The following is a 21,559-nucleotide window of genomic DNA, read 5'->3' on the forward strand; positions in this document are numbered from 1 at the left end:
AAAATAAGCAGGAAAATAACATCATAAAATATGAAAAAATGCTTAAAATAAGTGACAAATCATAAAACAAAGAATTAGGAAACTTAAAGTGTAGCTTACAAAATGACAAAGACATATTTGATATCTCTTTTCGTGTAAATTAAAAAACAGTAACACTAGGCCCCCCAAAAATGATTAGTAAACTTGGTACTCTTGGTTGTACAAGTGTAGTTTGAAAGATGGTGCAAAGTTAGTACTTAATATCTCTATCTCTCTTGGATAAACTAAACTACATCAGTAAATGTAGTACCCTCAATCTTGTTTGTACAAGTGTAGCTTGAAAGACGGCAAAAAACTCCAGTTTACACCCAGACACAAAGAAACAGCAGAACTGTGGTACTGTACATTACAATATTGCATCAAGAAATCTACTACAACTACAGTACTACCTATAGCTACCTATAGCTCCTACCCGACTGTTCCTATAACTGCTCACTATTAATTCCTAACTGCTCCTTTAGAAACTCTCCAATCTTCTCACTGAAGCAAGTATAGCCAAGTTCAGGCAAATGGAGGCGGCCTAAAAAATATTCTTATCAACAACTAAAGTCATAAAAATGCCCATATGTGCCCCTGAAAACATATCTCCCAACGTCTCTTTTAGATGATAACATTGCATTTAGGGGAGTGAAAGGATGTTCTAGAGCTAACTCTGGGTCTTCTCTCTGCTCTGAGTTGTACCGAGTCCCGATTCCCACTGAGCCTGAATAGGGACCTATTATAAAATCAGTTGTCGTAACAGAAAATCCACCTGGTGGCTGAGTCCTGGGCCTGCAACCACAACCCCGCCCCCATCCACTCAGCAAATCAACAGGCCATAGCTAAGTCGAGGGCTCCATTGCCCTCAGTACCCCTTCACTCAACAACTCACGAGGGTCCAGGCTGTGGCTAAGTCCTGGGCCCCCGTCATATTCCCCTAATTCTTCCCTATTAAGCAGCCTAGTACATCCCCCTTTGGTCAAATAAAACACAGTAATACTGTCACCCTAAAAATGAGTCCATCAGTAAATGTGTCTTCTGTGTACAAATAGAATTAAAATGTTTTGGAAATTTGGAAATTGTGAAATATATATTCTCTCTTTCGCTCGTCTTTATTATTTAAAAAGTAACCCATGGCATTACTAAGTCACCCCCAAAACTTCAAAGCAATTAAGAAAGATATGTTGATCCAGAGAGAAATCTGATTGCTATTTTTGGAGTCAGAAAGGAATTTATTTTTCCCCTTATGATACATAATTGGATGATGTTTCACTGGGGTTTTTGTTTACGTTCGTCTGGATCAAAATACTTTAAATACAAATATAGGGTAAGTCTCTATTTTAAAATTTAACATAGGTTGAAGTTGATGGACATACAGTATGTCTTTCTTTTTTCAACCACAGCTACTATGTAACTATGTAAATTAAGGGAAAGAGGCAATTCACAGACAAAGCAGCTTTATGCTGTGATTATACCAAGTGCTGCAAGGCGGCAGCGCTATTCTGTGACATCCCCCAGTGCTGCCGCCGAGCACCATCTTGATTATACCGGGGAGGGGGCGCAGAGGAGGCTTGGAGGCGTGGCCGTGAGCGTTTTGCCCTCATTGGCAGAACCGCTCACGTGACACGGCCGTCGCAAGAAAAAAACAAAATCCTCTGTCTCTTCCCCAGCCGTCCCCTTTGCAGTCGCGCAGTTTCATAGGAGTTTTGCATATTGTTTTGGCGATGCCGCGCACATTTTTGGGTATAATCACGGCCTTAGGTATTGCTGGCTTCACTAAGAAGCATACTGGTTTCAATCTCTTGGACAAACTAAGGAATATCATTGCAACATGACTGACCCCTCTTGAACTTTCCTCAAGCTTTATAATTTCAGATAATAGAGCAAACATTGTATTTGCACAACAACAAAGAGACTGACCACATTTCTTGTTTTGCACACACTGTCAACTTGATCTTACAGAATGTTTCAAAACATGATAGATCTGTGCAAGAGGTATTATCTGTCACACATCATATCTCTGGTCATTTTCAGAAATCAGCTGGACAGCTGTGTGTATCAATACTTGTCACATACACAAGGCACATGGTCACAGGTGTGCCGTTCGTGACCCTTAGTAGGAAATAAGCTTTGTTTGTTTACCATTACTTAGTTCAGGTTTAATGCTACCTTGTTCCCTTTGTTTAATTGCTATATATTTCTGGAGAAAAGTTGCAGTAGGAAGAAACACTAACCAACAAATGCATTTTCTTGGGTAATCAGTACCTATTTTGATATTTCTTGCATTAAAAAGACAAGTGTATTCAAATTCTTCCACAATGCTACATGCACTTTATGGGCCTTATTAATGTGTGATTAGCCTCAATTTGTTTTCTGTGTTGTAGTGTCAGATCAGCACTATCACACTTTATAGAATAAGGCCCTATACTGTATATGCATAGGTACTACAAATGTGAGTGCATCTCAATTGATGTACTCTAGAGTGTTCTGTCTTTAATATAAAGATGATACAGCAAAATCTTTGGTTTCGCTGAATTAAATCATTATATAAATACATTGGATGACATTCCACCTAAATATTCACAACAGTTATCTAATAAGTTTATAACACAATTGCTTAAAAGTGTTACTGATTTGCTTACGAGACAGAGAAACAAGTTCATGTATGTACAGATGCAGCGGCCGTTATTCGAACACTTCACGCGTTGTATACCTCGGAATACCCATGTCATGGCGCGTGATTTCTTCCAACCGTACCGCTGTAAGACGCGAGTGCCGGCGAGTGCAGAAAATGGCATTTTAGTGTTCTGGTTTTTAAGCACCTGAAATTGACACAGTAGCACAGTAGCACAATACTATACACATTACAATTCATTCATTTCATTTCATTGCACACAAAGAAACAGAATCCATGAACTTCAAACAAAGCAACAGCGATAAACACGGGTTCCTGGTGTGATTGGCCGCGTTAATGCCGCGTGGAATACAGCAGAGCAGACGAAAACGGCTCCGTGATTTGTTTGAATAACGGCCGCTGCATCTGTACTGAGCCAGCTGTAGAGATAGAAATAAACACTCAACAAATTATCATTGAGGCTCATAGAAAGACTATTAAAGTGACTTAAGTAAACTGAGATAAGAAAGATGCTAAAACATGAGACGCATATGATTATTATTTTAAATCTCAATTCAATCATACTGTAACGGTTTTACGGGCCCCCACCCAATCTCACATTGGCCCCTGTGGTCTACTGGCCCCATTACATGTATGTATGTATGTCGTGTGGTGCACCTGCTGGCTTACAGGACTCCTGAGTCTCCCGTTTGGTTGGTATGGGGATATCAGCACGACAGGCATCTGAGGAAGTGGGATCAGACTCTTACTCACATCCGATGCAGCGCCTCCACCTCATCAGGATATCTGCGGCCGCAGGGGGATGTGTCTGATGAGGACCTCCTCTGTGGTGCCTCCTTCTGTGTAATGACTCCACACATACACAGCAAGGGTCTTGTGAAACTGGACATCTTTATTAACATCTTCAGGCAGACTGCCCCTCACAGCGGTCAGTCTAGCCGCTCATTTCCATGTAGTGCATCCCTTTCAGAAGTTCCTTGCCTCTCCAAAAGAGTTGGGTCACCTCTCCCCTAAGGGAGATCACCATCTGTGTCAGATCCCTGAACACAGTGTAGATCAATCTAGTAATTATATCTGACAGCCTTTACTGCTGCAGACCTCCAGAACTGACTCATAACTGATTAACACTCTCTAACAACCAACAACCTAACTTTAGGCAGTTCTGTGTCTTATATAGACTCAGAAAACAGCCACACCTCTTGTGTCACTAACGGTGGACACAGAGCATGTTACTACTCCCCTTGTGTACATATGACACCTCACCAGGGTGTGAGGACAAACCTCCATGATTGATCCTGGCAATCCTGCATACTTACCAGGTTTACTGCCAGTATGAGAAAGAACTGTATACCATTTTTATACATGGCTACAATACTTTTAGAAATGTGCAGCTAATCCACCGAGTCATCTCTCTAATTTCTTTCTGTTATTTTTTTTTTAGCAGTTTTGTAGGTTATAAAATTGAGATTGAAGAGAGTCTTTTTAAAAGGAACAAATTCTTGAAACATTTTGGTGGACATGTCTATATTAATTAACTTGAGAAAGCCACCAATTGTCACAAATCTCCTTGAAGTTGAAAAATGTAACCTTGCATAACATACTATAAATGTAACATCATAGCCCATATTTACACAAATGTGCTATTCCAATGGCACCATAAAACACTGCATTGTTCAATCAATTAAATGAGTGTATTAAGGCGTCTTGTGGAATAGCCCTGTTTAGTGACTATTGGACCTACCTGTATATGAGGAATAAAGATACATTTCGAGTGAATTAGACGGGGTGGCATGTGTTTGGTCAATTTTAAAGTAAAACATCAAAGTTTGGTGCGTGGCAAATTATTGCTAATGTATGTTTTTGCCACACCCCTCAAGTACAGTATGTATAATACAATACAATGTAAATTGTGTAATTGTGTGTTTGTGCCTGACAAATCCGATGTCATCAATGCTCTTTATAAATATTGGTTCTCAGAACAAACAAACAAAAAAAAGCCAGTTTTCCCATGCTGACTTGGACCTATTTTTTTCATCTGTTTCTAAGAAACCTACTTCCTTTGAGTTACAGTAAAATGTCAAATTGATCTGTAAGCTGTAAAATATCAAGCGGAAGGATAAAAGCTAAAAGTTTGGTGCCATGCCAAGACACACAGTACAGCATATGTAGGTCTTTAGGGACCATGCTAAAATTGGCTACAGGGTTTAAGGTACTTTTATTCTCATGCTGTAAAAATGAGTAAACGGAATCCACATTTAACTTGAATTCTGACTATGCTTTCTATATAACTTAAAGGTATTTTATATCCATTGTAGTACATGCATTTTTTAAATCTTGCAACTTTTCATTTTTTTTTTAGTGTTCTCAAATATGTAATCTCAATATAAAAGATCTACAAATGGAAATTTTATGGCCTTCAGCATGCAAGTTTCTTTTCATCTAATTGAAAATCAATTGGCAGTGTACAAAGTGCTATGTTTTTCCATTCTCATTATTACGCCGCGTGTGGAAATGCATTTTAGATACTCCATGCTTGAGACTTAAGATTTATTATAGTAAATGTAAATACTTTATCACTTTCTTAAGAGCCATACAAAGTAGGGACATGCGAGTGTATATCCAAAAGTAGTTCGCAGAATATTTCTTACATTTTGCAATTTATTTTTTTAAATATTTCGATTATTCAATTTGCATGAAAATGTTAAAACATTTTCATAAGGATTTTGACACTTTCACAAGAATTTTGCAAAATGTGCAGTATGTAATGAATCATGTGACCTGCGCATTAACATTTAATGGTTGTGCTGATAAAATTGGGCAACCCTTCCTGTTCTGAAAACTTTTTACTTTTTTTTCATTAAAAGGCACACTTTGTGAAATGATTGCACATCCCTAACTCTAAGGGAATAATTGTACATTGTCCAAACTTGGGCCCAAAAATCCCAATTGGTGAGGTTTTATTAGCCAAAATTTGCACCAAATGGCAATTCATTAAGATCAGTCACCGAGTTTGTCATTAACTCCCATTTAAGTAAGTGGTACATAAAGTGGCATATGGTGCATAAGATAGTAATGAACCTCAATCAATAACCCCCTTGGAGTTTTCCTTTGATAAATCTGGCGTAATTGCTTTGAATTGGATTTGCCCTGGTTCTGCAACCAGTAGATTTTAGCGAATAACCTCCAGCAATTCAACTGTTAAATTCACTTGAAAAATAAATAAAATCCTTTAGTTATCAATGTATTTGATTTACAATGTAATACAATATAATACTATATAAGGTTAAACAGAGTAGAAATTTGACGCAGTTTCTAATAATTTTCTGACACACAAACATTTTTGATGACACACACACACACACACACACACACACACACACACACACACACACACACACACACACACACACACACACACACACACACACACACACACACACACACACACACAGTATTAGCATAGTGAAACAAAATGGCAATTATTTACAAACTTTTGAAAAGTATTTCTCTCTCTCCTCATTTAAAAAAAACAAATATCTTAACTTCCTTAAAATGAACAAAGATTAGATAGTCAAATGCTGGTGAATACAAATCTATCATATGTAATAATCAAGATAAATTGTCAATTTTTCCCAAATGCAAAAGCATTCTCTTTACCATTGAGACTGTCAGGAATTTGGTAACAGAGGAGTAAAAGGAATTTGTTAACAGGCTTTTGAGTCAAAGGGGTTTATTCTTTAAACTGCAATAGTACCGATCGTTCATTCCATGTGATAGTGCCCAGGTAGGCACTATTCAGTAAAAAAGGGATCCAACGCTCTACGGATTTTGTAATATAAGCTAATTTATTAGTGCCACACAACGTTTCGACCTAAATAGGTCTTTCTCTAGGAAGTGAGATAGACCTATATAGGTCGAAACGTTGTGTGGCACTAATAAATTAGCTTATATTACAAAATCCATAGAGCGTTGGATCCCTTTTTTCCTGAGTATTGCCTGGGATAGTTATTCCTTGAACCAGCAGCACCGGTGGACTGTATGTATTGATTTTCTTGTGGTGGTGTGCAGCATATTCTATTATTTATACAGGAAGGCACTATCACAGTTTTTTGAATAATTGCCAAAATCTCTGGTAAATGCTGTGATCAATATGTAACAAATTGATCTAACGAAGATTGGATCTGCGAGTGGGACTATCACAAACTAGATTTCTTTGTAGAGGTGGGCGAACCTGTCAAAATCCGATCTGCGGATTTTCCCAGGTTTTTTAGACCGAATCCGATTCGCACACCGAAATCCGTCTGCTGATCGGATACTAAAAAATCCAAGCAGATACCTCAGAATCCGTCGGAGAAGGACTTCCAATTTAGTAGTATCTCCAGTTGTATATATATCCCCTTGAATCTCCCTGCTGAAAACGGAGAACAGCTAACCTTCCATGGGAGATATGCTAGTGGCTATGCAAAGTATATTTAAACAAGTCACATTCCACACGTCCTAAAAGGCTTCCTAACAACTTTACTGAGTTGACCAGCTTAAGGTACCTGGTGACTGGAATGCTGTGCTGGTGTCAGAACCAGCAAGATTAGAACCCACAGCCTCTACTACTCTGAATACCAGCTCTAGCAGTGTGAGCTAAAGCAGCTGGTGGTTAGCAATGACATGATTTTCTTTTTTCAAACCTCTATTTCAAAGATATTATTAGATATCTGAACCTTCGGCTTTGATTACTGTTATGAATAAATGTTATGAATAAAGTGAAGCTCATACGTTCCAGTTTAGATCACTATAACTTAAAAACGGAGGCTAACCGATTGCTTATAATTTTAGTTCTCAATGAACATGCTTTTTTTCACTGATCATTAAAGATGCAGGCCCATATTTACTAAGCAGTGCTGTAAAATAAGGCACCTTCTAGCACCAGAAGACAACTAGGGAATTGACTTGAATGGGCTCTTAGGTGTCTTCCAGTGTCACAAGCTGCTTTATGGTATAAGAATCCTTCGTAAATATGGGCCAATATGGCCCATCCAAATTATTGGGACATAAGGTGTCCTTCCATACCAGGAGGTATCTTCTTGCATAGCACCACATATTAAATATAGATCTCTATCTTACTTAACAATAAGCCATAATATAGACATGATAAAGTGCATACGGTATACTCTGCCTAGTAACAGCATTTCTAGCATTTTACAGTTGTTCCACAATTTCATACATATTGAATAGGTTTTTAAGGATAGGGCCAAAAGAGTTATTATAAAAGGCAGAATAAGAAATATCACAGACCAAGAGTTGTGTGTAATGCAGTACTTGTGGTTCAGACTGAGGCTCATACAGATGCAGCGGCCATTATTTTAAGAAATCACGTAGCCGTTTTCGTGGTTGCTGCATCTGTACCTACAGTAGTAAAAAGTAGCAAAATGTGGTGCACTACTAGCCAAGAATAATGATAGAGAGGTGAACAGTAATAATGATAAAAGTATTATTTATTATGCTATGATAAAAACAAAGGAAAAAATAGAACCACCAATGCGTTTCATGCTAACATGCTCTTTATTTAAAACCAGAGACAGAACATGAAACACAGACAGAGCTCAGTGCACATCCAGTGAAACTTATACATGGTACAGTATTACCAGAGTAAAACACAGGATATTAAGAATTTATATTAGTGTTAGGGACCCTTGAGATGTGGTCTGCCGTGTAGTGGCTCAGGGGCTTACAACACTTTGGCCAAAATGTTAAACTAAAAGACCATTTTATTTAATAGATATCTATACATATATATTTAGGCACTGTACCATGTATAAGTTTCACTGGATGTGCACTGAGCTCCGTCTGTGTTTCATGTTCTGTCTCTGGTTTTAAATATATATTGCCATGCTCAGTAGCACTCCTCTGTGACACTTATATGCTTATATATATGTTGTGGTTAATTTGGGGGTTTAATATGAGCTTGCAGGTGTCCTGTATGTTTTAACATGCTCTTTAGCAAGGTGTACAAAACAAGCATTAAGTGAGCACATTTATAGTTATACATAATTCATTACTAAAGAAGCATGAAACGTATCTAAAAGATCCTTGTTAAGCTAAAAACTTGTGTTGTAAATACAAGTTGTATATTCTACCCGAGTAAGTAACTACTTCACGTGTATACTTTGCATAGCCATTAGCATGAGAGAGAGAGAGACACAGAGAGACACAGAGCACAGAGGCAGACAGAGAGAGACAGAGACAGAGATACAGAGGCAGAGAGACAGAGAGACAGAGAGAGAGACAGAGAGAGAATGAGAGAGAGAATGAGAAAATGTGACAGCCGGCACTCCAAAGGTAAGCATTAGCATAAAGGTGCATGTCCCATAGAAAATGAATATGATACCGTTTTTACGCAAAATCAGGAAACAGCACTCAAGTTGTGAAGGTATACAGTTTGTATTAAGGCAAAGCTAGGCACGATATAACGAATTCTTCCCCCAAACAGCTTAGCAGTTAAAAATATTAATTGTATTATCTTTCTGAGTCAACTTGAGATCTAATGTTCTTCAAAAGAGGCTATGAATAAAGGGCATGCCCACAGAGAACATAAATGAAACAAGTTGTCTCCTCTCTATAAAGTAATCCGACTCACCTAGGAATACGTTATTTCAGAACGTTTACCAAAAGTAATTATTGACCTAAAAATGAATGAAGTTATTATACATTCACATAGGTGCAAGTATGCCTACACATCATTATTGTTCTTAGTACATGCATTACATTGTAAATTAATTAATTTAAAAGGAATTTCAATTACTAATTTACTCATTTACTAATAAATTAATTTTAGAACACATATTGAGGGTCCAGAGTGGGAAGATACCTAATAGCCCATTTAAGTTACAGGGCTGTAAGTTTTCTTATGGCATAGCACTGCTTAGTAAATATGAGCCTATATGCAATTTTTTATTATCATTTACATTTTAATGAGATTTAAAATGCAATCAATTTGCCAAAATGGAAGATAATAGAATATTACATTAAATAGGAAGTATACAAATAAATAGTATATTTAAAATATGGATATGCCTGAAAATAAATAATATAGAATATTAGCATGTTATATACATACAGGAACATTTGTAGATAAGAAAAGATACCGTGTTGTGATCATACTATGAATGTATTTATATTAACATTTAACGGATTCATATATTTTACAATACAGTTATTATAATATGTGTAGCCTAGACCCCTGGCTATTATCTTTTCTTTGGCCCTAAGAGTATGTCCTGTTAGACACAGACAATGTGGGGAATAAGCTTTCTGATGGAGGCCTAGCTTGTTGTTGCAGCCTGGATACACTATTGCTGTATCCAGGGGTGGGCCTAACAACACACCAGTGATGTGATTGATGCCTGTCAGTAGCAGACCTGCCCTGTTATGGGGCAGGGTTACAAGCCCCTCCCCTGGGGTACATAAGTTGACACTCTCCCAGAAGTAAGGAGCTCTCTTCCCTCCCCCTGTGGAGTGGAAGCACTTACCTTTTATCCCATCAGGGGGTAAAGGAGCTGTGAAGGGACCAACAGGGCCTCAAGCCCTGTGGGTGCTACTTTAGTGACTGTGCCTGTTGTGACTGTCTGTATGCTGCTAATAAGGACCCAGTGGAACTATACGTTGTGGTTACTTGACTGGGTCACTATCTGAGTTGCCAGTGCAGATCATCCTGGCTGCAAAAGGCTCCTTACCGACTGGAGGCACAGCGCTATCAAAGATCATCACTGAGAGCCTGTCCTGATGCCTCCCATAACACTGTGGAGTTCTCAGGGCCTTCTCTTCAACCTCACAGGTATGCACCGCACCAGAATACACCATAGTTCTATGATCTCACTTAGGGTGGGGGAAAATGTGCTACATAAGTCAGTTTCTTATTTGTGCTTGTTGGTGTTATGAGGCACTTTCTGACTGAAAGATAAAATATTGAAATAATTAAATTAAATAGATAGCAACTATCAATAGGGGAAATATAAAAGGAGGGACTTTTCTAATGCATGGTCGATATACATTTTACTGTAGTTCAACTGCACGAAATGATACATACAGTATGTCTAAGTTTGTTTGCTCTCTTAGGCCAAGTCCATAGTGCCTTCGCCCGTGCGGAGGCGTGCGCAGCCGTGACGTCAAGCCCCTTGAAGCGGGTGTGTTTTTTGGCTATGGTACGCGCGCCGTCCTTGGGCGTGCTGGGGGGGGCATGCCAGTGACGTCACGGAGCTGGTTCGCCCTCATTGGTACACTCCCTTAAGGCAATCTGTTCCGTCACGCCCGCACGGTCTGCGATACCATGGCCCCAGTCTTATTCAGCTCTTAAGAGAACTTCAAAGTTTGACTGCTGCGGCCGGAACTATTTTGTATGCAATCCTCACATACTCCTGGGAGGGTGTGGCCCTCTCAAACACTAAAACAGGCTGGCTGGACCTTTTTGAAACTAGCTTAATTTAGGTGATTTTTTTCTTTTCTGTACCTTATACAGTATGTTGGATTTTTTTGGTTACATTATTGCCCACTGTAATGTTATTAGGTATTATGTATTAAAGTCTCCTAGCTGCAAAAATGGAGCAAAAAAGCAAAAACACCATCTTTTTTTGAAGACAAGATCCAATAGGAAGCAGTGGACTTTTTGCTTTGATACATTTGGTGCAGTTTTTTTAACCAGCTTTGCCTTACTTTTTTAGCCAGGAGCATATAATCCACAACCCGGTTATATCTAGTTTGAATGTACATGTGACACCCCACAATTAATAATAATAAAATAAATAATGCTCACAAAAAGGTCAATTCCTGGTGCACTTATGTCAGCATTTTCCAAACATGGGGCATGATAAATTGATGTAAAGCCTGACTTACATTGACATATTTTTGTTCTATAATTAGCATGCAAAGAATGGATATCTATATCTGGCTTCCTTGGGGAAAACAACAGTGTTCTACTTTTAGATGAAGAAAATTATAAAATGGTATTACTATATTAACAATTTCTAATATCATCTTAATTCCAATTTCACTGCGACCAAATGACTGCCGACGCTTCCTCATCTCACCCTGTTGACAGGACCTATCACTGCCGGCCGCTTCGCCGCTAAGGTAAGTCCCTAAGCTTAACCCTTACCCCCAAACCCCCCTGCCCTAAGTCCCTAGTGTAAATTGGGGTAAAGAGCGCTCAATGCCCTAACCCTTTAGTAGCCTAACCACTAAAACTAACACGCCCTAACCACTAAACCCCCTTAAACTAACCCCAAACCATAACCACTAAAATATACTTTCTCCTAGAAGCGGCTGGCGGCAGAGGTTCCAGTGGCGTATCTGCTGCGGCAGAGGATCCATCTGTGGCGAAACAGCCGCTACCAAATGTCCCATTCTGGCTGTGACTACCACCAAGTCATCTCCAAAAGGCACAGCATTCCTGTCACAATCACAAAAATTCATGAATACCAATCAAGCTCTGGCATTGCTAGCACAAGGCTTTGAAGAACTGTGTTAAGACAGTCAAATGAAGAAGAGGCAGAGTCATAGGGACTTGATGACTTGATGCTTATTCATCCATTCAAATATCACTTGTTGTGAATGAGTATTATAATGGTGATGAGCAGGGCTCGACAAATGCGGTCGCCCAGGGCGACTGCATTGTGGCCGCTATTGACTGCTTACCTGCGGCGGTGTCCCCCGGTGTCTCCCGGTCTTCTCCGTATTGATCTTTAAAATCATGTTTTTCTTCTGCAGTACTATTCCAAATGGCCGCACGGCGTCATATGATGCCGTGTTGCCATGGTAACGGGGCGCTGCGTGACGTCTCGTGGCGCCATGTTACGCGGTGCCGTGTGACATCACAGTGTCCCGGCCATTTTGAATAGTGCTGCAGGAGAAAAACATGATTTTAAAGGCGACAAGACAGCAGAAGGCAGGGAGACGCCGTCAGGATCCCACAGCCGGACTCCTCCACAGGTAAGTGTCATGTGAGTGGGGGTGGGGGGAGTGACTTGGGGGGGGGGGGGGTGAGTGTGTTTTGGCCCAGTTTGTCGGGCCCTGGTGATGAGGATGTGAAAGACTGTGATTTAAGTGGTGGCACTGATGGTGATGTGGTTGATGATGGATGGGATAATGCTTCAGATGTAAGTGATGATACTGTGATCATTGTACAAGACTATGCAAATGCAAGCACTAACATGCCTGTATATTAATTATTTAATAAATATCACCAAACACCATCATCCTCATCAACAGCAGTGGCACATACATTGATGTTACCTTCTTCCTCATCACACTCTACTATAGTCTATGCCAGTTCCACAGTCATCATCACTAGTATCATTGACCACTTATGGTTCACGTTTTGATGACCCAACACCACCAGCAGCACGGCAACATCTAAGCACACAATGTCCAGATTCACCACCACTTGTGTCTACCACAGGCTGTTTTTTCAATGCAAGATCTATTATTTGGCCTTTTTTTTCCTTCTAATTATCAGAGTGCACTCTTGCCCCTGTGTACCGTTGCATCACCTAGGACACAGTGTACCACCACAGAATCACTTACCGAGCCACGGTGGGACAATTTGAAGAATTCCCACACTATGGACATGGTTTCTCTGGGCGCAAGAGTTGCATCCCTGTGATGCCTGAAAGCAAGGGGAGGATGGAATACAAACCTGGGGACTACAACTGTGACTTCTTCGAGAGACACTTCCGCATTCCTCTACATCCCCTTCTCAAGGGCGCTTCTTACTAAGCTCATCAGAAGAGCCACCATCACCACCACAATTGTCACCCTCACCTTCTCCAACATCAACTGATGCACCACCTTCCCAGACAGGCTTGCAGCAATCCTAACCTCCTCCTCACTGCTGGAAGCACTCTCTGCTGCCCTACCCACTCCTCCTGACTGTGGTCTCTCCTCTGGAATACCTATAACCACACCTGATGATGCTTCCACTGCCCTAGATAGAACAGAAAGAGCAGAAGTAGAGGTGCTGGGCATAGATGACTCCGATTGTGCGGCTGAAACCCGATCCAGGAACACTGATTCAAAATGTCATGGGGTTCCATAACAGGCTAGAACTGGGTCCTTCTCCAGTAACCCTGACACCGGCCTGACCTGCATGCTCATCCAACATGTGCTGCTGCATATCTTGCTCGCACACCTGATCAAACAGTTTGGCTTGTACACAGGAAGCATCATCAATCTCTGTAACTAAACATACAGACAGACTCACCTGAGGTCAATGACACAGAGGAAAGCTGCTGACAAAGGGTGCCCTGCCAGAAATTCACTGAAACAAATGGGCAATAGCCACTAAATCCTCACTACTACCTGCTTCCTCTAAGACATAGCTACTTTCAAACACAGCCTGTTCCTCATACACAGGGTGACAAGCAGTAGGAGCAGGTTCCCGAGGCATGCACGCAACTACAGGGAGCGCAGCCACAGTGCCACTGCGACCACCAGAAAAAGCAACTTGTACATCTGTGCTCTGCTGCGCTAGCTGTTCTGTCTGCTTTAATGCTGAGTCTGGTGAGAAATCCCTCAGTCTCACAGGGGGGCCACCAGCAGAAACCCCCCTTTTGTGGCTGCCACCACCACTCCTCTCCATAACAAAAAATAAAAAAAGTATCTTTTTCTACCTGACTGTCAGCTGCTGTACCTACTCCCTTCCTACGGTCCCTGCTTGCCTGCTAACTAACCCACTAACCCTCCCTGTCCCTTAACCCGCCACAAGTACCACCACTCCCTTCTCAGTGAAAACTCAAAAGCACAATGTTATGTGAAATTAATTGAGTGAGTACTAGCAGGACGTAGGAGGTGCTTAATGAAATTCAAATTCGAACATTGGTTTAAAAACGGTCCATGGATTGTAAAAAATTCAAGCGGATTGCAATCTCCACTCAAATGTCTTAACGTTCAAACCGGCATCAAACGTTAATGTGCAGTTTGAATTTCCTTTGAAAATTCAGGGGAACCCCGCGGATTGAATTTTCACACATTGACACTTCTCTAGTGCCTAATACACAGGACTGTACTTATAATTTTCCAGGCACAGTCCCTGCAGGGAAAAACTTAAAATCTATCTTTGGCGCCTCAGGCACAGAGAGATAACGTGACTTATCTAAGGCTATGGCCCCAGTCACTGCGTGCGCGCATGCGTGCACCAGTTTAAGCTGCGTTCTGCGGTCCTAGGGTCGCGATGGGACGCGCGTCCAGAGAAGAGCATGAGGAGCAAATACAAGATTTTTGGCAGGGGCGTGGTGGGGGCGTGGCCATGACGTCACTTAGCTGGTTCGCCCTCATTGGCTGAGCCACCACCGTGGCGTAGCCAGTGCTCGCCCGCTGCGCCAAAAGACACATTTCTTGTCTTTTGGCAAAGATGGTCGCACATCGCGCTTTCCGCATGTGCGCGCAGGCAGTGACTGGCCCATAGAGGGACGTATCTTGTTCATGCCGCACATGCTGTAGTGCACAGCCGCGAGCAGTGGGGATGGAGGTGAGGCCTAATCTGGCAATGGAAACTGAACCAAGCTTCCCTGCTTCAAAGTCAGTGTCATTGTATTCAGAGATAGTGCCTTTACTCACTGAGCCACTCCTTCAGCCAATGCACATTGTAGAAGCTATACAAAATGAAAACTAAAATAAAATGATTGACATTTTCTCCAGATTCTGAATACAGATTTCTTTAGTTTATGACACTGTAATTTATGACACTAGAAGTCTCAGACAGGCTAAAATACATAATAAATCCTAATTTTCTGTAACAGCAGATGTATGACATAGGAAATGTCTAATGGATTATCATAATCACAGCCATTAGCTCTGCAGTTGTCAGGTTTTTTTTACTGACCAATTTATAAATTTATCAGAAACTTTTAGAAACGAAATTGAGTGAGGATTATTGTGATACTGATCACTGATATATTTTTGGACTGATTTATTTTTTCTTGAGTTGTGGGCTTATTGGACGTGAATGCTATGTCCAAGCTTTTGAAATCCTTTTGTTTCAGGTTATCGCTGAGTGCAACTGCATATTACGAATAATTTTATGGTTTTCATGGAATCCCTAAGTATCATATTGAAAAGCTTCGCCAAATGCAAGGGCTAGATTATTATAGACACAGCAATCCCAAATAAAACTATTTAATTTGATTTAATAAACCTTTAAAAATAGTTTTCAAAAAAATATATCTGGTATATTTAAATTGATAAATCATGTAAGATATTTAATATATTATAATAATGCAAATTTTGTAATTAATTTTAAACGTATAGACTATATTTACTAAGCGGTCTTATTCCATAAGAGACCTTACAGCCCATTCCCGTAAATGGGCCCCCAAGGTGTCTTCTGACACTGGTAGGTGGAATCGCTTAGGGGGGCCAGGACCCATAGTCCTTCCATTTTTCTTTAGCACTATTTTATGTCATATCCTTTCGTGCTGAGCAGGACCTGCCCTGTCCGACTTGGTAGGTCCAGAGTGAAGAAAACAATTGAGATGTGTTCTTTTCAAGGTCTCTATTGTAAACAGCAAATCTCAAGTTCCAATCAAACAAATAAAATGAAGCGTTTGCAATAACCAATTACATTTGATTAAGAAACCGACTTACTTTTTTGAGTTTATAAAATGTTTCCATAGCCAAGAAGGACTTCCCCTCTAATATGAGAGGTGGAATAGCAGAACTGCATCATATCTACAGTATTAATGTAGGTCTTATTGGTTAATAGGCTGCGTTGTTTTGGCACAACATTATAGCAATGAATACTAACCTGGAGATGAGTGGTCATTCAAAATAACCAATGATGCTGGTGTGGGCCTTCTCTTTCTAATCTGTACAAAACAAAAGGGCATAAACCTCAGGTAATGGCAGTTATCTTATATTCACTAAATAATGAAAAATAGACCACACTTTGGTTTTATTTACTGAAGTTTCACTGCTGTAAAACTGGAACACAAAATCTGCTTTAGCTATATTAAAGAAAAATGTCCCAGATGACACAACTGGATTTTTATCTTTGATTTATATGTTTGTTTCCTTTCCTACTTCTGCCATATTTTTATAGCCGAGAGACTTTGCTACATATCCCCATTTATCGTTAGCCAAATGTACATTGACACTGGGTGCCTAAGATTTGCACCGCAATTTGGAACAGTGAGTTGCTATGAAACATATTGTCACAAGCATTCAGGGTAAATACATAAAAGACCAATTTTATATAACATGTATTTCCTATTGAACACGGTATTGTAAACCTAACTTCATGCCATCATTAGAGATGGGTGAATCAGTGCAAATCCGTTTACCGGAATTCCGCAGATTGTTTAGACAAAATCCGTCTGCGAATTGGGTACTACAAAAGTCGAGCAGATTCATTCAAATCCATCATTGAATACAATCTGGGTGGGTTTTTAAGAATCCAAACTCGTATGTCATATTGAATCCGAAATCCGTTGCTAGATTCTAAAAAATATGCACTCGGATGGAGGGATTGATAGAGAGACTTCCAATTTACAGTAGTAATATCTCCAGTTCCATATATATCCCCTCAAACGTCCCTCCAAATAAATTAGCAAGACATGCCTGTGCTGAAAAAGGAGCACACCTGAGGTACTTGGCTTGGACAATGCTAATGGATAAGAAAATTATATTTAAATTAGTCCCAGCCCACACTTCCTAAAAGGATTTCCATACAAACTAGATACAGTTGATAAGCCTAAGGCACCAACCTAATGACTGGAATGGTGTCAGACCCAACAAGACTAGAACAAACCATTGATTTTCTAGGCCACAGCCCTAGCTGTGTGAGCTAAACCAACTGATTGGTAGCATCATTGTCACATCATACTTTTGAGCGACTCACTGCCCACACATGTATTATGTGGAGATAATCTAACTATTAGTATATCTCACAGGTATCTCAGGTGTGCTCCACAAAGAACATGAAAGTGTCAACCAGAAGTGGAAGTGGTCTGCTTTTAAAGGAAGCCAGGGGGAGGGAGCTACTACAGGTATGAGAACATATTTTGGTGCCACATATTGGATATGCACAAAAGTGTCTACGGTATAACAGAACAGGGACAACAATATTCACTGTGCCATTTGCCAGAGTGCCAGACAAATACTGAATTGAAATACTTTATTTTAAAATAAATGAAACCCTATAAACTGCAGGAAGCGATTCTGCTTGCTTCCCACAGCACACAGTGTGTTATTGAGTTGACAAGTCTAAGGCACCTTGTGAGGAATGTATTATGGTATCAGACCCAACAGGGTAAGAAGTTGAACCCACACGACCTCAGTTTTTCAGGACAACAGCTCTAGTAGTGTGAGCAAACCAGCTAATGTCTAGCACCACTGACAGTATACTTAGTTTTGAGCTCTACTTCTCGTTGTGTGCTCATACCTGTACAAAACACTTTACCCTCTTCTGGGATAGGGAAGCATATATAATAAGCAATATTTTGCTGTGCGACACCTTCTGGCACGGGAAGACACCATGGCCAGCATCGAATGTGTCTTATGCCAGAACATTGCTTAGTATATATTGACCACTGTCTTTATTCTTCATAAGATTAGAAGTACTACTAACTCAAATCTCTAGGTCACTTTGTTATATTACTTTCTCTCTGCATCTGCTTTATTTGCTGTGCTTCAACTTGTTTTTACTTGTGTGTCAGAAAACCTGTATTTTAATCTCACTGGGCCTCAGTAACTCATAGCCCTCAGTACATATTATTACTTTGGGCTTGAAGTCCATTCAAGGTTACGCTCAAAAAATTAGATATCCCTTGGAGGTATGCTAGTAGTACAGTGGTACACTGCTAGCCATCAGCTGATTTAGCTCACACTGTGAGAGCGGTGGCCTAGAAAAGCAGTGGTTGTGGGTTCTAGCTGTTTGGTCATGCACCATTTCAGCCTAAAGCTTATTAACTCTATATAGTTAGTATGCAAATTACATTAGGAAGTGTGGGGTTGGAATCATTTGAATATATGTGGCATAGCCTCTAGCATATCTCACAGCTGGGTACGTCAGGTGTGCTTTTTTATCAGCACACTCATGTCTCCCTAATTTTTGAGGGCATATATATACAACTGGAGACACTCAAAATCGAAAGTCAAGCACTCGCACGACTGATCCGCAGAAATCCGTGCACCTCAGGAGGTGGATGCAAATCTGAAAAAAAATTGCCCATCTCAAGTCATCATGTGTCTAGTTGTGAACCTATTTTTCCATAGAAATGCAGGATTTTAACTAACTCATATGTAGTTGGTTTAGACCAGTGTTTCCCAACTCCAGTCCTCAGAGAACCCCAACAGGTCAGGTCTTAAGGATATCCCTGCTCCAGCACAGGTGGGTCAATCAGTGGCTCAGTCATTTTGACCAAGCCACCTGTGCTGGAGCAGGGATATCCTTAAGACCTGACCTGTTGGGGTTCCCTGAGGACTGGAGTTGGGAAACACTGGTTTAGACATAGAAAACATGCATTACACTATAATCTCGAGATGACATGGAGTTGGTTTCTCAATACTGTGTACTGTAGCAAAAGAATAAGCTCCAAAGCTTTCTTCATGTCACATAATGCATGTTGGATCTTTTATCAGCCCAAGTCATGCATCAGAGGTTAAGAAAAAAATTTGTTGCTGCGCTTAAAGAATCACAGTGCTAAACTGCTTTCAATTGTCAACTAAAACATTATTATAGTACAAGTGGGTTGCTAAAAATTGAAAAGCAAATACAAAGTGTCACTTAGAAGTTTTGTGTCAGCAATTTGATATTGGCATGCCATTTTAGCATCATGGAATTGAGATTATATATATATATATATGTATATATATATATATATATATATATATATATATTCATATTAGTGTGAGACAACTGGCAAGTCATGCAGGTAGGTGCAGATCCCCAAAACAATAGATAAATATACGATACCGTTAAAAAACTAAATCAAAGGGCAGCACTCAGGTAAGTCAAGTAGATAAGTAGATAAGTAGATATTTGTAAACCGCAGGGCACAAAAAAAATAATGTTTCAGTCCCCAAACAGGGCCCTATAAAATGATAATCTTTGCATTTTATTAAGATGTTTTAAGATAGTATTCACTTTTTATGTCAAAGAAAAATATCATCACAGACATTACATCACACATTAACCAGAATTGAACCGACTATTTGTTCCTTCACATTCACTACCTCAAATAAATATAATCTGAAAATAGTTAGAAGCTGCATGTACTGTACTTTTCATTCCACATTTTTCAATTATCAGTCATCACACTTGTAAGGCATTGGTCAGATATAAAATGCTAGCAATAATTTTATAATTCTTGAGAATTCAGGGATCCGGTTTGGGTATCTTACAAAATTATAGTGTAGACTCACTGCCAGTGCGTTCTGACCTTGGGCAAGTCAGTTTATATCCCAGTGGCACCAGAATTAGATCGCCATCTCTTCAGAGCAAAAATGTATTGCATTGTGTGGCATAAATAGTCTGCACCACAGAAGAACAAAATATTTCAGTCTTGTACAGTATAGACCAATCGGTAATCAAAAAATGCTGATGTCAGTGTTGAAGATCTCATTTAGTTTTTCTTGCGTTTGATTGAAGAAAAAAGCTGAATCATATACATATACACACACACACACACACACACACACAAATGACATTTTTTAAATCTGTTTAGCATGATTTAATATAAAATGTTTCAAATATGTTATATAAAAAAAATGATTCACATTTTATAAATACTGTAGTAATGTGGGAAAATTAACATCAAATTTAAGATCTATGATTTTTTTTCATTTATGAATGTTTTTTTCTTTATTACCTGAAAGTATTGCATCATCGCAGACAAGGAAACTGCCCATAGTGGACTTGTACACTGAATATTATTGATACATTTTAATACCCTACGTGAACTGCATCATGCAAAAATGCCAATTGCAACAATGTAATCAATATTGCCTAATAGCTCCTATATAATATTAAAATGCATTACATTTATTGTTTGACATTAGAAAATATGTAGATTCTGTATTTCTACAGAGTCCATAAAAATCATTTCTTGAGGTTCGGGCATGTCATAAAAATGACAGAAATAAACATGCTTAATCCGTTAAATTTAGGCCAATATAATCATTTAATAATCTTAAAGTATACAATTACAAAATAAAGTCACTAGGGTAATATCAATGTGTGAGTCATGATCATCTTTATATTGTAGATATTAAAATAATAATAGATTTTACCTGTTCTGCTGCCTCTGGATCCAACTGACTCTGAAATAATGGAACTGCAAATTGTATCTTTTTGGGACTATTGGGTTCCATTTTGTGCAGATTGCAAGTGGAAAAAAAAGACTTCAGGAAAAGAGGAGCAGTTCCAGTGACTAGCCTCTGGCACACGCCTTCAAGTGTCTGAGTGCTACTTGATAATAGCTGTAATTTCCGTGTTAGCAAGTGTAGCTGCATGAACTGAGCAACTCCCTTATTCCACATCAACAGCAGTGTTTGAAGCTGGCTTTTTTTTTCCTTCAGTCCTTTAGATCCTCTCCGCACAAAGCTGAAAGGAACAATAAGCTAATTGTGTACCAGTTTTGCTTCTGCACATGCCAAGGATTCACTCAGAGCCTAATTGAAAATGCAATGCAAGTCTTGAATGGCCTGGTGCCCTGGGATTTGAAAAAGGGTATATATCCACTGTGCATTACTAACCGGCTTCTCAAAATGCAATATAAGCTCCCTTTGAGTATTGCTGATGGACCATTAATATTTGATAATGACAAAATCAGAAAGTGAGGAGGATTAGCCATGTGGCTACACTGGCGACACACTTTATTCGAGCTCGGCTAGTCCCACGAATTCGGGTATACCCGGGTGTAT

General features: G+C 39.6%; 1 protein-coding gene across 5 annotated transcripts in view; it reads right to left on the bottom strand.

Annotated features, from left to right (window-relative positions):
* PPP1R1C (protein phosphatase 1 regulatory inhibitor subunit 1C) overlaps positions 1–21,294 on the bottom strand; it is a 50,605-nt gene extending 29,311 nt beyond the window's left edge. For 2 of the 5 annotated variants that reach the window (XM_075606772.1, XM_075606768.1), the window contains exons 1-2: positions 20,927–21,286; positions 16,443–16,503 (exon numbers count right to left, since the gene is read on the bottom strand). In XM_075606772.1, the coding sequence (XP_075462887.1) occupies positions 16,443–16,503; positions 20,927–21,175 (310 nt within the window). In that variant the 5' untranslated portion in view covers positions 21,176–21,286. Of the gene's footprint in view, positions 1–16,442; positions 16,504–20,926 lie in introns of all 5 variants that reach the window. The other 3 variants (XM_075606770.1, XM_075606771.1, XM_075606769.1) reach the window with 3 other exon arrangements.
* Between the last annotated feature and the right edge of the window lie 265 nt (positions 21,295–21,559).

This window comes from Ascaphus truei, chromosome 7 (assembly GCF_040206685.1).
Source record: "Ascaphus truei isolate aAscTru1 chromosome 7, aAscTru1.hap1, whole genome shotgun sequence".
Classification (NCBI taxonomy): Eukaryota; Metazoa; Chordata; class Amphibia; order Anura; family Ascaphidae; genus Ascaphus; species Ascaphus truei.